General features: G+C 36.2%; 1 protein-coding gene across 4 annotated transcripts in view; it reads right to left on the bottom strand.

Moving 5' to 3' along the window:
* LOC106088697 (zinc finger protein 423 homolog) overlaps window positions 1–17601 on the bottom strand; it is a 145658-nt gene that overhangs the window by 9777 nt on the left and 118280 nt on the right. The window contains exons 1-2 of one of the 4 annotated variants that reach the window (XM_059370004.1): window positions 15449–15808; window positions 3341–3993 (exon numbers count right to left, since the gene is read on the bottom strand). In XM_059370004.1, the coding sequence (XP_059225987.1) occupies window positions 3341–3993; window positions 15449–15539 (744 nt within the window). In that variant the 5' untranslated portion in view covers window positions 15540–15808. Of the gene's footprint in view, window positions 1–3340; window positions 3994–4134; window positions 4300–15448; window positions 15809–17601 lie in introns of those variants that run through there. The other 3 variants (XM_013254350.2, XM_013254349.2, XM_013254348.2) reach the window with 3 other exon arrangements.

The following is a 17601-nucleotide window of genomic DNA, read 5'->3' on the forward strand; positions in this document are numbered from 1 at the left end:
ATTTGTGGGTATAATTTCAAAAATTTTTTTGTTTAAGGATTACTTCACAATGAAATAACATTTATTTCATTATTTTAATTTTGGGTCTATTTCATTTATGTTGGGGATGATTTTATTAGGGGTTATTTTATTTTCGATTTGGAGTTTATTTCATTTCAATCTGGCCACTGTAGTATCTGAGCACCTTATCCCCCAAAAACCCCCAAATCAGTGTATAGGCCGACCACGAAAAAATAAAGAATAAAGAATTCAAATCTGGATTAATATATGGATCTAAGACCCGGGAACCGGCCCATGTGTCAAAAATCCCCGGGCTTATACGTAGATCGATCAGGGCAATATGGGTTTCAATAAAAAGGAGTTTTAGAATTAAAGTGTGAGGGACTCATACTCGCTCAGAAACCATTAATCGTATAAAGAGTTTGATCAACACAATACTTGTGTATAACTAAGCTAGACTCTGCCATCCTCATTTGAATCCATATATTTGGAAGGCCTCCTTGCGCTCGCTCAAAATTCTTGAGCGCAGATGTGCCCGGCGGGAGAAAATCCCAACCACCCTACCGTACTTATGCAATATGTTCTATTGGGTTGCCCAAAAAGTAATTGCGGATTTTAAGAAAGTAAATGCATTTTTAATAAAACTTAGAATGAACTTTAATCAAATATACTTTTTTACACTTTTTTTCTAAAGCAAGCTAAAAGTGACAGCTGATAACTGACAGAAGAAAGAATGCAATTACAGAGTCACAAGCTGTGAAAAAATTTGTCAACGCCGACTATATGAAAAATCCGCAATTACTTTTTGGGCAACCCAATATATCTTTATACATAAGTAGTATTTGGGACGCTGACAATGCTCATCGCTTTATTCCTCCATGGTGGTATTCAAGTATGTAAATTTTCCCCTCCTAATGCTGGCAACATTTGTGAGGTACTATTCCATGTAAAGCTTCTCTCCAAAGAGGTGTCGCACTGCGGCACGCCGTTCGAAGGAAGCCCCTTATCATTGAGCTTAAACTTGAATCGGACTGCACTCATTTATACGTGAGAAGTTTGCCCCTGTTCCTAAGTGGAATGTTCATTAGCAAAATTTGCAATTAGCAAATTACATTTTAACAATGGATCGATAACGAACCCATGTACGCGAATTGCTCACTTCCCTTCAATTCACTTCTTCAAATAAATAGAGTAGCAATAGATAACAGATTAAATATATATCTGTTATCTATTTCTACTATATTTGTTTGAAGAAGTGAATTGAATGGAAGTGAGCCAGTTGGAATACTTGACAACTTTAGCCTCCCTCTTTTGTGCAATATGGTACTTCGGTACAAGCTGTTGAGCAGTAGATTAAAGTTCCTCTACTCTATTATAAAACAAGTAGAATCGTGGTAAGTTCGGCGGGGCCGAATCTTATTTACCCTCCACCATGGGTCGTATTTGTATTTGAATTATTTTTCAAATATATATGAGCTGTATCATATTATTGACCGATATGGACAGTGCTTCTCATGCCGTACAAGTTACAGAACAATATCGCCTCGAAAATTTCAGGCAAAATAAGTGGTAAATACGCTCTCAAGGTGCTCAGAAAGTCAAATTGGGAGATCGGTTTATATGGCAGCTATATCAGGCTTTGAACCAATTTAGATCATACTTGTTGTTGCCAAAACGACATGTGCAAAATTTCAGTAAATTGGATAAGAATTGCGCTGTCTAGAAGTTAAATCAGGAAATCAGTTTGTATGACAGTTATATCAGGACATGGAGTGATTTAGACCATAAATAGCACAGTTGCTGGAGTCATAACAAAATATCTCACACAAAATTTCAGCAAAATCGGATAAGAATTGCGCTCTCTACAAGTTCAAGAAGTCTAATCGGGTTGGAAGTCATATCAGAACAATGAGTGCAAATTTCAGCCATGTTGTAAGTCATACCAAAACAATGTTTGGAAAATTTCAGCCAGTTCGGATAAGAATTGCGTAGAAGCTCAAAATGTCAATACCCAAGATCATCTTATATGGCAGCTATACAGGTTTTGGAGCGATTTACATTTTGACACAGTTGCTGGAAATCATAACAAAACATCTCACCCGAAATTTCAGCCAAATCGGAAAAGAATTGCGCCCTCTACAAGATCAAGAAGTCGAATCGGTTGATCAGTTTTTATGGCGGCTATATCAATTTGTAATCAGATTTTGACCAACTTGGCACAGTTGTTGGAAGTCATACCAAAATGACATGTGAACAATTTCAACCAAATTGAGTAACAATTGCTCCCTCTAGAAGCTCAAGAAGTCTAATCAGAAGATCGGTTTATATGGCAGCTATATCAGGACTTAGACTGATTTAGACCATAATTGGAACAGTAGTTGGAAGTCATACCAAAACACCTCATGCAAAGCTTTAGCCAAATCAGATAAGAATTACGCCCTCTAGAAGCTCAGAAAATCAAGACCAAAGATCGGTTTATATGGCAGCTATATCAAAACATGGGCCGATTTGGCCCATTTACTATCCCAAGCGACCTACTCTGTTAAGAAGTATTTATGCAAAAATTCAAGCGCCTAGCTTTACTCCTTCGAAAATTAGCGTGCATTCGACAGAAAGACGGACGGACATGGCTAGATCGACTTAAAATGCCATGACGATAAAAAATATATATTATTAATAATGGGGTCTTAGACGAATATTTCGAGGTGTTACAAACGGAATGTCGAAATTAGTATACCCCCATGCTATGGTGGAGGGTATAAAAATCACTGTACTATTGATAAAAGGTAAAAGAGTTAATAATTATAACTAAATTTCAATCTTCTGTTGGCTGAAATGTGCGTAGATTGTGTATGGGTATCAATTTGGAGACCTTTCAATACCTTACTTTTGTGAATTGTGCAAGCCTCTTCTTATACATTGCGAACCCATTTCCACGCATTCAGCTCGAGGCACAAAGAGTATAAAATGCTAAATTTAAATCTTTTTAATACGATTAATTGCAACATATTTCATTGTGCTACTTAGGCAACGTGACATAGTCGTCACACGACAGAAGCAAAAACATTTGTGTATCCTTTTGAAAGTAACCAAATAATTACCACATTCGAAAGGTCTATCTTTTCCACCCTATGTTGCTTGAACTCACCTACCTAATTCCAATTAATCGTCTTAAGTACTTTGTAAATTGTTATTTTGCACCCTTTGAGCTTATGCACGGAAGCATTGTCTATTTTTAAATGATAGTAATTAAGACGTCCCATGTCACAAATGACGACACCATTGATTTCAATGCATGTTTTCGCCGGAGAATACTGAGTGATGTGGTGTGTTGACTTACCTGCTCATGCTTTTTTAGATAACCAAGACGCGGAAATGATTTATCACAGAACTGACATTGATAGGATCCGTCGGCACCAGCACTTGCGATATTGTTTGCGCTCTTAACGCCATCTCCTGTCAGCTTATTAAACTTGAGTGCATTTGTGGCACTGCCGGTGCCCATAGCCGAATCCCTTTCGACTTTGCGTAATTTTGAAGGAATTCTCAGGGCATGTTCTGCATAGCGATGGTGACGGCCATTACGCTTAAGATGCTGCCCTGGATGATGATGGTGATGGTGGTGTTGACGTTGGTGATGTTGCTGCTGTTGTTGTTGTTGTCCACCTTCACCTTCCGCTACATTGGTCGCTGTGGCTGTGCAATCATTGTTTTCAGTGTTCTCTCCGGCGTCAGGATTTGTGTCATTCTTTGCAGTCCTTATGTTGTTTTCATCCTCGTCATCATATTCAGTGCCATCTACGGCACCATTAGCTTTTAGTCTATGCAGATGCTGGTGCGTCTGCAACAATGTCTCGTCGTCGTAGCCGGAGGAGCCAAAGGCCAAATGCGATGGTAAAGTCAAATGTTGGTGATGATGCAGTGAATTCGGTGTTAGAGTACCATCTGAGATGGAAGGTGAATAGCTAGATGAAGTGTGCGTGGAGTACATGTCTGAAAGTAAATGAGATTTTACAACATTAGGCAATGAACACAGCAGACATTTGTAGAATGACGAGTAAGAATTAATTTGAGTGATTAGTCATCGAATTAATAAACGTCTGTTAGCACTTTATCTACGAGGGCAACAATTACGTGGGTGGTGCAGTGGTGGTGTTATGAACATCCTGATTAGCGTTCAATTACAGGAAATGGTTCCTCTGTGATCATCTCTTCTGCGGCGTCACATTGTGATGGCCAACAACCACCACTAATTTAATTAATCCAATCCCATCCGATTTGATCTACCCACCCGGTTTAGTTCGCCTTATGAGACAAAGTGTGAAACTGATCACACATCACAATCGTTTGTCAGAGCCGCCCGCTGCTACTTTATTTAATCATGGTGATCGTGGCTTGAAATCAAGCCATACAAACAAACAAACGTCTTCCCATCCCTCCCCCAGTCAACCGCTTACTGTGTATGCAGTATGAGTAGTCATGCTAAGTGATAATTCTTAGTTTTACGATAAAACCTCCACTTTGAATTGAACATTTTAATTAGAATTCTCGGTGATACTGTCTACTGGACGCCCCAATATTCTCAGTGGACACTTCGCAGCATAACGCGGCTGCTCATTTAGCGAGGGAAACTACAAATTAATTTTAATTGGCATCGGCTGCTTGCGATGGGCTGGCTAAGTTGGTCTGGCAGCGAAGTGTGTTGCAGCGGCGGTGAGCCTTGGCTCTCGGCTCGGCCAGTTTCTCTTGAGTGTCATATGGTGTGTTCTTATGGTTGTCATCGGCTGATAAATCTTGTAATTAGTTGTTTTGAATTTGTCTCAATCTGGATGGTGTTAATTGCTATTTGGTACCCTCCCATCCCGTTTCCGCATCGATGGGGTTAGAGATCATGAAAAGTGTTTGTTTGTTTGTCTCATTTTGAGTTGCAATCTGACCTTTACAACCCTGCAAAGCTATGTGCTGTTCAATGTTTAGTTGATGGATTGCTTTATGGGACCAATGTACGGTTTCTGAGGCAATAAATCACAGGAAGCAGCTAGACCTTTAAATTAAGCTATTGGTCTGAAACTTATTTTCGATAAGTTTTTTCTTAAAGGCGCATTTATATCGGACTATATCTGTATATAGCCTTCGTATATACAAACTCGCGAAGAGCCTTTAGATGTCAACATGCAATATAGAACCAAGTTTTGACCAGGGCTGCGGAATCGGGCAATTTTGACTCGATTCCATGAAAATTGCACGACTACGTCTCCTACTATACCCTCACCATAGAATGGATTTTCATCGGTGAAAAACGAATATAGTATCAGTCTGTAGGTTTAAGTGGCAGTCTGCCATCAGACTCACTTAGACGTTTTCGTCCATTATGATACCACAGGAACACAAGAAGGAAGATGACTTCTAGCTCTTATCGTTGAACCATCCAGATCGCTTTAAAAAGCCCAATAACTTGCGAATGTTCACATCCGCCAAATCAGGCAGGTTCTCAAAGAAATGAGGACCTAATGTGGAACTCCTTGTGACTGCTAGTGCGGGACACACACAGAAGGGGTTCTATAGCCTCTTCTTTCTTGATGTCCTCACAGCTTCTGCAAAAGTCGTTGCTCCAGTCCGTCAGAATGTTTTCCGATTAGACAGTGACATGCCGTGACGGACACAATGACTGGGACGCCTGTTCTAGCCAATGAAAGTAAAGCGGTAGATCTCTTCAAATCTAGATTAGGCCACATAGTTTTGGAATGCTCACAGCCCCTTCTTTGTAACCATCTATCATTTGTTGTCCTTCGGGCCTGGTCCGAGGCATACTCACAGATTCCAGTATCTCTGGAATGTGTAGGGTAGTTTCTAGTCTCTCAAGCTCATCCACTTTACAATTCCCTGGGATATCTCTGTGGCCCTACACACAGAACAGGTGAATTTTGAACTGTTCAGCCATCTCGTTGAGAGATCTGCGACAGCCGAGGGCGATTTTTGTGTTCAGAAATACGTTCTCCAGGGATTTAATGGCTGTCTGAGAAGATATTTATGCCAATCGTCGTTATGAGATTATTTCTTAGCCATTCCACCACATCCTTAATTACAAGAATCTCCGCTTCATAACCTTTTCGATATGACCAGTTCTAGATCTTTAGAGTACACCTGGTCGTTTAGTTTGGAACCAGGGATATCGTATTTCCAATCGGTTCTATCAGGTATAGTGGTACAGTAATTTTTTATCAAAAAGCGGCTCAGGTAGGGTGTAATCCACACTGCCTGGAACATCGGCTTTAGTAATATGGATAACAGCCACATGATCAAAGAGAAAGCTTCCTTAGCCTCACGGCAGTGGGTGCAGCAATTTGGGTAGCCAAAATGCACAGAGGCATATGATGTAGCATTAAATTCAGTGCATTAGATGGTGTCATCCTCAGTGCGGCTGTGATGCACAACGGCTGTGATGCACAAACAAGTCATCCTTTGGATCCAGTTAAGTATTGAGCAAAAGTTGGACTTTTGAAGTGCCGTCCACCAGACCACAACACCATATAGCATAATAGGTCTGACAACTGCAGTATATACCTTATGCATGACACGCGGTCTAGATCCCCAACTTTTGCCAACAGCTCTCTTCCAGGTGTATAGGGCAAGAGTGGCTTTTCTTGTCCTTTCCAAAATTTTGTATTTGAAGTTCAGTTTCCTGTCCAGCAAAACACCCAGGTATTTTGCGCTTTCTGTAAATGGAACATTCCCTCCTCCTAAGGAGACAGGTTCCACTGAAGGCAACTTGTATCTCCTGCTGGAAAGAACTACTTTTATCTTGCACGGAATTATATCTAGACCACTTACGATAGCCCACTTTGCTGTTGCATGTAGAGCTTCCTCAAGTATATCTCTTAGAGTGCTGGGAAATTTTCCCCTAACCGCAATTGCCACGTTATCAGCTTACGCGACCACTTTTACACCTTTTTTCTTTCAGCTACAATAACATGTTGTTAATGTCTATATTCCAAAGTGGAGGAGGTAGAGTTGATGCCTAGAAACTCCAACTCCGCCGTGATTGACGTCGGTTTTACTTTATTGACAGCGAGAGAACCCTCTATGTAGCCTACTAGGTCGTTTAGGGATGTTTCAGTGGATTTGCCTTTACTATATGCAGGCTGCTGCCGTGACAGGCGATCTCCTGGGATATTTGGCCTAAGATATGTTTCTATCAACCAGTCATAAGTACCAGGTGTAAGTCAATGAAATTTTTTCTGAAACACAAAATTTTAATGAAATTTTTTCCATAAACAAAATCTTTTCTAAAGCTTAATTTTAATAAAAACAAATTTTATGAATAATAAATTTCAAGGACATTTTTTAAGAAAATACGTCAAAAATATTTTTAAGACAAAATTGTATTGATATTTTTCTTAATTTTTCCAAATAAAAATTTTTATGGGTTTGCTACAGTCTTTCTAATGGTGGTTCATTTTTTTAATCTTTGTATGAAAAATTGGACTAGAAAATCTTCGAAGCGGTTATCAAAATCACCATTAACAACGATTTCTAAGAAATTTTGTCTAAGAAACCATGGGTTTAAAATAATAAACAATGGACGGCTACATTTTAAGAAATACATGTATCCCATTTTACTGTAGCGTTCACACAAACAGTGTAAACTGCACGGCGATCGTTGCATGATAAAACTAGAACGATCAAATAAGTGAAGTAGGTTTGGTTGAAAAGAGGGTGCGGATATTAATCCGCCCCATACCACTATGGACTTTAATACTAAGAAGTAACCTCGAAAAAGAATATTTAAGTCGGAAATTCCGTGCTACTTACAAAATCTTAAATGGTTTTCCATACCACGCCCGTAAGTAGGTTCATGTCTGGTATTTTGTGCCCACCTAGGTGGCGGCATCTGTTAGCAGCGAGAGCCGGACAATGACGTAGGAAATAGGGGTTGGCAGTGAAGTAGGATTGTAGAATGACAACAATGCGACAACTGAAAAAACCCGTGTGAAGTTTTTTGCACTGTATATGTGCTTTTATTCGCTTTTCCTATGCCCGCGAAAATTATATGCTGATGTATGTTTAGATTTTAGATTTTTTTTTAGATTCGATTTTGATAACTCTCCATAAAACCCTACCCTACTGAAGAATCTTTGAATTATCCATTGTCAAATTCCAATATTATTCCATTTCCATAGAGTACATATATCGATTTAGTTTGTACGCCTTTTTCCAGAGGGCTGTCCTCTCATTTTCAGTTAGCTGTGATTTATTTCAAAATACCCAAAATGAAAGAAAATGATTCGAACTAACCAAAATAAATCTTACTTTTTTGCTGTTTCAGCGATTTTGGATATTAAATCAATTTTTATGGCATCTTGGATTTAAAACAGGCCTTATGCCGCTCAATGTGCCGAATTTCAGCAAAATCTGTAAATAAATCCACATTTTATAAATCCAAGAACTAAAATCGAAAGATCGATGTAAGTTATTTCTTTCGGGAAATTGGCATTGTTGGTCTACATCTTTAATACAGGATGAGATACAGAGTGTCAAAGTTACCAGTTTTCCAACTTTTAAGGGACTTTTGAACTACTGAACAATTTTCCATGATTTAGGACTCTGGAGGCTACCGTATAGCATAGAGCTTAAAACTTGAATCGGACAGCACTAATTGGAATGCGAGAAGTTTTCCCCTGCTCCTTAATGGAATGTTCATATGCAAATTTGTCTTTGCATAACACTGGAGAAAGAACTCTGGAAGCAAGATCTAAAAAAATTATACATTATGTACCATGACATTCGTTTGGTTTTTTCAGCATTTTCTTAATAACCCCGCCAATTTTTAAGCTATATACTAGAAATTTCACAAAAATTGTGACAGTATGCATATGCATAAAATAAAAAAGAATCAATATCTTTTAAAAATTTTGAAAATGAAATCGATTTCCATATGAAAAATATTTTTTCTGTCAAAAATTTCCAAAAGTTTTTCGAAAAAGGTACTCCTCTTTCCTTCAAGTTTTCATAAACTTTGCCCATTAAAGCATTTTCATTTCTTTCCATTTTCAGAAGGCAGAGATATTAATAAAAGACTAATTTCGATGTCAAAACACCCCGTTATCACCCAATTTGTTTACTTAATTTCAAAACTTTTACACCGGAAAGAAGGTTCCGCGATGATTGATTTTTTTACTTTAAACTAAAGCTTGCAATGTTTCTAACAACTTGATGTATATCTTGCAATGGTTGTGGCAATCAAAATACTGAAATAAGTTTATTTTCCAGTAATGCTATTTTTACTGTTACATAAAGCACTACGTGACAGTTATTACACTTCTTCTACAAAACACAGAAAGAATCATAAAAATGTCTCTAGTCGATTTTTAAAAATAACGCCATTTCCTCAAAAGCCTATTTCCTCATTTAAAAATGCCTAGAAAATTTTGCAACAGCCAAAAGTTTTAGAATTTTTTAAAGTTTTTTTCGCCGTTTAGCCCACTGTGCGACATTAGCATAGTTAAACGTATCAAAATAAATGGTTGCGTAGTGTTGTCAGAATGAATAAAAAAGCTCCAGCGAAAAAGTGTTTTGAAAGTAAGCACAATGATACATGCAAGCCTTGGTAGTTCCGGCTTGGAAAGCCTGTGGAAAGAAATCTCGAAACTTCGTGTCAGAGATTGAATTTTATTATCAAAATGCTTGCTCTGTTAAAAAGTTCATCGCACGTTTCAAAGATGAAGCTAATTTTTGGCTCAATGGGTACGTAAATAAGCAGAATTGTCGATTTTGGAGTGGAGATCAGCCAGAAGCATTGCTGCGGTTTATGGGCTGGTGGCATCATTGAACCGTACTTCTTCAAAGATGATGCGAATCGTAACGTAACTGTGAATAGTGAGCGCTATCGAAAGATGATATCCAACGTTTTTTTCTCCAAAATGCAAAAGCTCGACTTGCTTGACATGTGGTTGCAACAAGACGGTGCCACACGTAACAATGGACTTATTGAGAGGCAAGTTCGGTAAACATTTTATTTCACGTTCGGGACCGGTCATTGACCGTCTAGATCGTGCGATTTAATGCCTTTAGAATATTTTTTGTGGGGCTATGTTAAAGCTCATGTCTATACAGACAAGCCCGTTTCAATTGACGCCTGGAAGACAACATTGGAAAAAATATGCCAAAATTAGACTAACCGGATGGACCATTTGAGGCGCAGTCACGCAGACCGCACTATCAAGTAAAAATTTCAGGCAATTTTCTGAATTAAATGTGTTTTTTTTTAACTTTCCTATAGCTCTTAAAAAATCACCCTTTAATAGAACGAGCTAAGTTAAAATAGCTTGTACCTGAGTTGGGGTGTAGGGAAGAATTTGCCCAGGGAAATACCACCGGTGGTGTCTGGGCCAACCAGAAACTTGGTTGACTCGTGCTTTACCCCTTAAGACCTTTCATTTAAATATTATCCTGGTCGCCGCCTAATTTCTTTCAAATTGGTACTTTGCGGTCCCTTTCAATCTGTGCGTAACTTTCGTGGTTAGAACTCAATAAAAATATTCAATTTTTATGGCCGAACCGCATACCGAAACTTCTTTGGAAAAAGTTTTACAAGACTGACATTCTCACAAATGTCACCAGTAAATGTGAAAAATATTTGTAAGCCATGAGAAAATTGTAACTGTATTTAGGCAAGAGATATTCCAATATGGCTTTTATTAGCATAGAGAAGGCTAATGAAGATATTTAAATAAATTCGTTCTTGCTATATAACGTGATGTTTGAGGAAAATTCGGCTCGGATCAAATTAGTGCTAATAAATAAGAAAGTGTTTATCTATTGCGAATTGAGTATTCGTATTGTATAGAAGAGAGCAAAAAAATGAACCTACGGATATTTGTTTTAATTCATCAATCAATTATTATTATTATTACTGATAATTTAAATAATCGTATTTTGTATTTATTTGGATTTGCATCGGATATTTTGATAAAGCCAACATAAAACTTTATAGAGCCTATTTGGAATACGTAATTGAGGATTTAATGTCATTACTTTGTCCAAGTTTCAAAGAACCTAATAAAACTCAAACTCAAGTCGACTGAAATTGTAAAATCTGGCCATATTTGACGACAATTGAAGATATAACATAAACATACAATAACATTTAAGAGAAATTTAATTAAACATGAGCGTGCAATGAGCTCAAAAAGTTGATTTAGAGGCTTAAACATATAAGGCTTGCAAAGTTAATATGTGTCACAACTTGGTTGGATGGTCAGAAATGGTGATCGTTGTAGAATTTTACAACTATACAAAAAGGAAGGAAAGAATATTTCTATTGTATTTTTATCCGTATAGTTATGTATAAACTGTTTTCCACTTAACCGAAAAAAGGGAATTGTTTTTATGGTTGTTTGTTTGAAAAGTTTAAGTTCCATGTGGTCAAGATCTAGATTTCGTGGTATTGTGAGCAAAATGCTAAGATTGGTAATTATTATAAATCATTTAAAATATGTATACAAATTAATTTTTTTTATAATACTCCACCCAATTCCACTATGGACATACACCTAACCCAATATTTGGCTTGTTGTGTGCTCCAAAAACTATAAAGTAACCTCTAAAAAAGAAAATTTTAAGTTGGGAATTCCGTGCTACTTACAAAATCCTTAATTGTTTTCAATACTATAATACTCTTTACAGACCATGTCCCCGACGATGCGAGAACGAGAGAACTCATAATGGAAACAACAAATTTTCGCTTCTTTTCGAAGCCTGGGATCATTGAATAAGTAATATATATATATATTTTTTAGGCGATTTACTTAATTTTTTATATATACAATTTAATCCAATCAAAGAAAAAGTTTTTTATTCATGTGAAAAAAACAATTATTAATTTTTATTAAAACAGTAAAAAAGTTGCTAAAACGATAGGAAAACTTTCAAAATTATTGATTTATGGAGTTTATAACAACTTTAATTGGATTTTTGAGCTTATCATAAATCCAAATGCAAAATTGTTAATCAATAATACAAATTTCTTTTATAGGACCGATTTCAGCAAATTTTTTAATTGAATGTACAAATTTCTTTATTGAAGCTAGTTTTTATTTTTTTCTGTTCTTTTTTTTGTCCTTCATTTTAATCGCACTCTTGAGATTCAAACTTAATTTTGGACGTCACCATACCCAGAAGTAAATGAATATCCCAGTATTTAGTGACAATTTTACCCATAGTTGGTATAAAAATTTCATTTTACTTTGTGCAAATTTTGTCTTATTTTAATAAAAACTTTATAAATTATTGGAATCTACTCTTTTGCCAAAGAAACTGCTATTAAATATAACATTTCAAATATCATAAGTAACAGAAATCTGTGTGTGAAAAGTTACTGTTTGGCAATCAAAGATTGTGGGTTGACAGGTTTTGGTAATTTTGGGTGTTGCTGATGCTAGATGATCTTTTTGAGTAGAGGTATGGCGGTTTGGGGTAAACTTTTTTTTACTGCGCTCGATGTAAGGTATCCTGGTATGATGCAATGTTCGTCTGAAACATCTCTACCATTGTACAGCTGAGAAATTGGTAAGGGGAAGAATGTCGTCTTTTTGGGGCTTAGCGGTCTGATGATTAAGCTTTGAGATCGCGATTTCCGTAGCTTGCCGAATGCATTTATAGCTAACCATTCATTGCCTATACTTTAAAAAAAGGTTTTTAGTTTTGCTTTCTATTCCAAATAGAAGATAAATCAAGGCCTATTGGTTTCAGCTGGACAAAGTCTAACAATAAAACTGTGACATACTAAAATAATTGCATTAAAAAAAAATACGCTCAGAGAAATTTGTTAGTGAAAACAGCAAAAATGTTTGCTGAAGCTCTGCTGAAAATGGGACAGCAGTAGTTATTTGCTAAAACAGCAATCATTTTCTGCTGTTTTCAGATGGTATTAAGTTAAAAATAGCCTAAATATGTCAAAAATACTTAAAAAAATTAATGTTTCGTCTTGTATTTTAATTTTAATGATATTTAGCATACAGTTTTTAATCAATTATTTAGATTCAATTGCAGGATATTGTTAGACCTTTTCGTTCAATGCTTGGTATTCAAAGAACTTTAAAAAGTAAGGCAAAATGTGTGATTTAGCTTAAAAGCATTTGACCGGCTTCCGCGATATCTGATTAGCCATGAATCTTCATCAGCAGAATTTTGCAAATTGATGATGGTGCGCTACATATTAATCCAAATAGAGTAGGTTGCGAAGCACACATCTGAATTTGAATATCATCAGACAAAACTACTAATATCATACTTATGCTTTTTTTGTTTAAAAGATTTTGTATGTATGCTTAAAATTGGCAAAAAATAAGTAAATGCTTTAATTGTTTAATTGAAGGATAAACAATTTTGTATGGTTTTATCCAAAAGTAGAAAATTTTTAATTTAATATCAGCTGACTTATTTTATTTGTATAGAATAAGTTTTAACTGTGGCTTAGTACCATCAATGATGAGGACTTTGTAATGTAAATTTCATCACGTTGCAGAATCAAATAAAAAGGTTGCTGGTAGAATATATAAATGTATCCATTTACAAAAGAAAATGCATTTTTTGTATACGGTTTGTTTTTTGAATGGGTGAGTGAAGCACGATCTGTTTAGCTGGAGTTGGTTCATCTCGTTAGAAAAAAAATTTAGATTCAAAAAAAGTTTTAGAAAATAAATAATACCAGTGGAGATGTCGCATTAAGTTCTGTTATATGCTAGTTTTTCCGTAAGATTTGTTCGGAATAATTACTCCTCAATGCGAGTTAAATAAACGTTATCCATTTTATCTCTATTTCAAAAATTCGGAAGCAATCTGCATATTAAAAGAAAAATTAAGTACTTTTTTCAATATACTAAATTGGAATCAAATTTACTTTTAACTTCCCTTAAGTACATGCTACGGTGGTTTTAATTTTTGTTAGATTTTAAGACTATCAAAATTTGAGCACAATTGGAAGATGTTAACATGTGCTGCTGGGGCCTCAAAGTTTGGAAAATCTCGATTTTTTGTCTATTTGGCGACTTTGGGAACTTCGGCGACCCATATCTCCGCAATGGCTAAAGCTACTTACACGTGTCATACGTCAAATTAAAGGCCATTCTCTTTTTAATATTTCATGTTCAATAACAAAGAATGTTAGAAGTACTGAATTCGAGATACTCGTAATGAAGCCAATGTCCCTAAAGTGCAAGCTTTAGCTGTTTCAGAGATATGGGACGCGAAATTTCCCAAAGTCGCCAAAAAATCGAGATTTTCCAAACTTTGAGGCCGCAGCAGCACGAGTTGACTTCTTCCAGTTGTGCTAAAATTTTGGGAATTTTAAAATCTAACAAAATTACACATTAAAGGGGGTGTCGCCAAAAAAACCGACATCGATTTCTTTCCTTTGACACAAAACCACCTTGGTACATATATATCGAACTCTCTCTGCAAAAAGATGTTGGCAATCTTTAGTTTTTTTTTTTATAAATATCGATAGGGAATACCTGATAAGCTACACTCAGAGAAATTTGTTACTAAAACAGCAAAAATATTTTTAGTCCAACAGAAGTTCTGCTGAAAATGGGGCAGTTGTAATTTGTTGCAAAAAGAGCAACCATTTTCAGCTGTTCTCTAATTTTAAAATTAAAAAAAAAAATCTAAAATTTCATATATATTTCAAAAAGTTTTATGTTCCATATTATCTTTCAATTTTACAACCATATACTAGTTTTATGTTTATGCTTTGAGAACTTTTTTTTATTAATGTATAGTAAATGCCTTAATAGTTGGTAAGAAGTTGAAAAAAAAAAATTTAATTTAATGTCAGTAGATAGTGTTTGCTGATATCAGCTGACTAATTTTTCTGGGTGTATCTCTCCAAATATTTTTGGTCCCAAAATAAGTCTAATTTTATTAGGCATTAGTTAATTTTTCGTTCAATTGGGGCTAACTTTTAGCTGTGTATTTTATCCTGCCCATTGTATTTATACATATTTGGGTACTTGCGCTAGTAATGTTTAGCCCAGAAGTCTATTCGACAGAATACAGAGTTGTTGAATATTATTAGAATTGTATTATTTATTATATTTGAGCTACATTTTGTATAATTTTATAGAGCTAAGATAGAGATCGTAATCCTTCATAGAGATTAATGTATCATTGTGACAATTTGGTCACTTTTTAATTGATTATTATTTAAATATGTTGGGTTTTGATATAAAACAGTGATGGACACATTCACACATTTTCACACTATTTCTAAGTAATAATGTGACATATTGTGTACGTGGTCCCGCATCGCTGATTTTAAGATTGTGTGGTCGATTTTTTAGTTTTTGTTTTCTTTTGCAGTTTTTAAAATCACGAATTTTATTTTAGCTGAACCACTGACTGATATTGTGATTCTAAAGCAAATTGATACAAATTATATTTTAATTACCGGTATTAACAATTTCCTTGGTTGCTTGTATTTTCTCAATTAGATTTTCAAGTCTTGAACTGGGTCCTCGATAGAGCATCTTCAATGCCATTATAGATTATCTAAGCACTTACACACACGCACACACACTTCGATTGAAATCAATTTAAGAAACTTTGTTTGATTTCTTTTTGTATTAATGCTGAGGGTGTCATTATTTTATTGGCTTTGCTTTTGCTGTTTTCGTGGAATGTTGTCCTTCAAACTTTTGGTTGTTATTCGGTTTCTCCTTGATTAGGGATTTTGGGATAATTAGGGATTTTGTTTTATTCATAAACTGATCAGATCAGGGTAACGTCCATTTACAATGAGCACCAATGATTAACTAAATATTTGTACACTTAAAACCGTATCGAACTAAGCCAAAACCTCACCGCATTGCATACACACACACACATTTACATGCACGAGTAACAAGATAAACTTCAAAAGGCGTTGCTAGAATCACAGAGACCGAGCTGAGATATTTGCTGTTGTGAATGATGATGACTCTTGAATGGGACTCTTTAAGACCTAATGCCTCGTTATGATTCAATAAAGCAATTGAGTCGAGTGCACACCGGCCCACACCAACGCGGTATACTCGAGGTGCCACGCAGAGGCTAACAAAAGAACAACGGTTTGCACGAGTATGCCCGACAGCAAAAACAACAACAAGAACTTAACAAGCGACGTCCTATGCTTACGAGCGACAACCCAAGACTGGTGGTGCTACTACCATCACATCATCATTAGTTAACGTTCTGGTTATTGTTCGACGCAATGGGATTGGGACAGCATGCCGGACCAGACTCAGTGCTCATACACTCACACACAAACTCGTGCTAGAGCGTGTTCAAGAGTGTGCAGTTATTTGGGTCCGCCGCATGTAACCAATGTGGCTGGCATCCAAGTCCAAAACCAAAGAGATAACGGATACGGAGACTTTGAGTGAAGGTGGCTGTGTGTGTGTGTGTTTGTACCATTCACCAGTCCCCATACAAATAAACGAAGAGTACGAGGTGATAAATGGCGCCCACACACACATGGCTTCACATGCACACATCTATACCCAACGCACCACAAACCACAACCTATCTCCTCAGCCCGTTTAGAACACACATGCATACATACTAGCTCTCCTATTGCTAAGCCTAAGTGTGAGTCTTTTATGGTCACAGTTCGATGATGCTGATAACTTTGATGTAAAGCGGTTGGAGCAGATTTTTTGGCATTGTGTTGGCAGTGGTGGTGGCACGTATGATGTGGCTCCGTTTGTTTGCTCCTTGCATATGAGAGAGTGTCTGTTGTTAGGTGAGAGAGAATTTGTGAGAGAATTTTGTGGTGGTTTGGTGTTGAAACCCGCCATATACATACATACATGCATACACAGTTCGTCGATTCATACATTGGAACATGAAAGAGGCGGAGCATGGGAACTTATGTATTTGGGCCAATGCACAACGCTCACGAAGATTGACACATTGGAAAGTTGGAACTCGCATTTGAATTCGTTCGTATTGTGTTGCATTAATGTTTGGCTTTGTTGTAATGTTTCAATTTTTTTTTTGTGGCGGTGGTAGCTTTTTGATGCTTGCATTTGCTTGTGGTGTGGTCGGCATGGAGAGTCCTAATGGGTAAATCGTGTTTCCATTTACAACGTCAACAGTGTTAAAAAAACGTTTTAAGTCAATGCCTTAATTCAGTCACATCAACTTGTACCAAAAGGGTACGCAGCCATAATTGTTTTTTGCAAAACTTTTGTGACTTTAATTAAGATATCCCTATAATTATTTGCATTAATTATAAATAAATCTAAGAAATTGTACCGATTTACTTTCGCTCTCAATTTCCTAAGTTATGAGGTAGGTAGCAATTGATATTTAGTATCTTATTTCGAGAATTTAAACCATTGAAAGTTTTGTTTTACTGTTAATTTTTTGTTTGGGAAATCTTGAACTTTTCTGGCAGTTAATAGTAAAAAAATAATTTTTCAATGCTAATATAAATTGTTCAACAGTGGAAAATAAAGAGTAATTATTGTCAAATGGCTGGTTCGTTTTTCACAGCTGAATTGTGATTGATAACATAATACTTTTATTAAAATAGTCTCATAAGTTGTTGGGAAAATCCCA

Source organism: Stomoxys calcitrans, chromosome 5 (assembly GCF_963082655.1).
Source record: "Stomoxys calcitrans chromosome 5, idStoCalc2.1, whole genome shotgun sequence".
NCBI classification, from domain to species: domain Eukaryota; kingdom Metazoa; phylum Arthropoda; class Insecta; order Diptera; family Muscidae; genus Stomoxys; species Stomoxys calcitrans.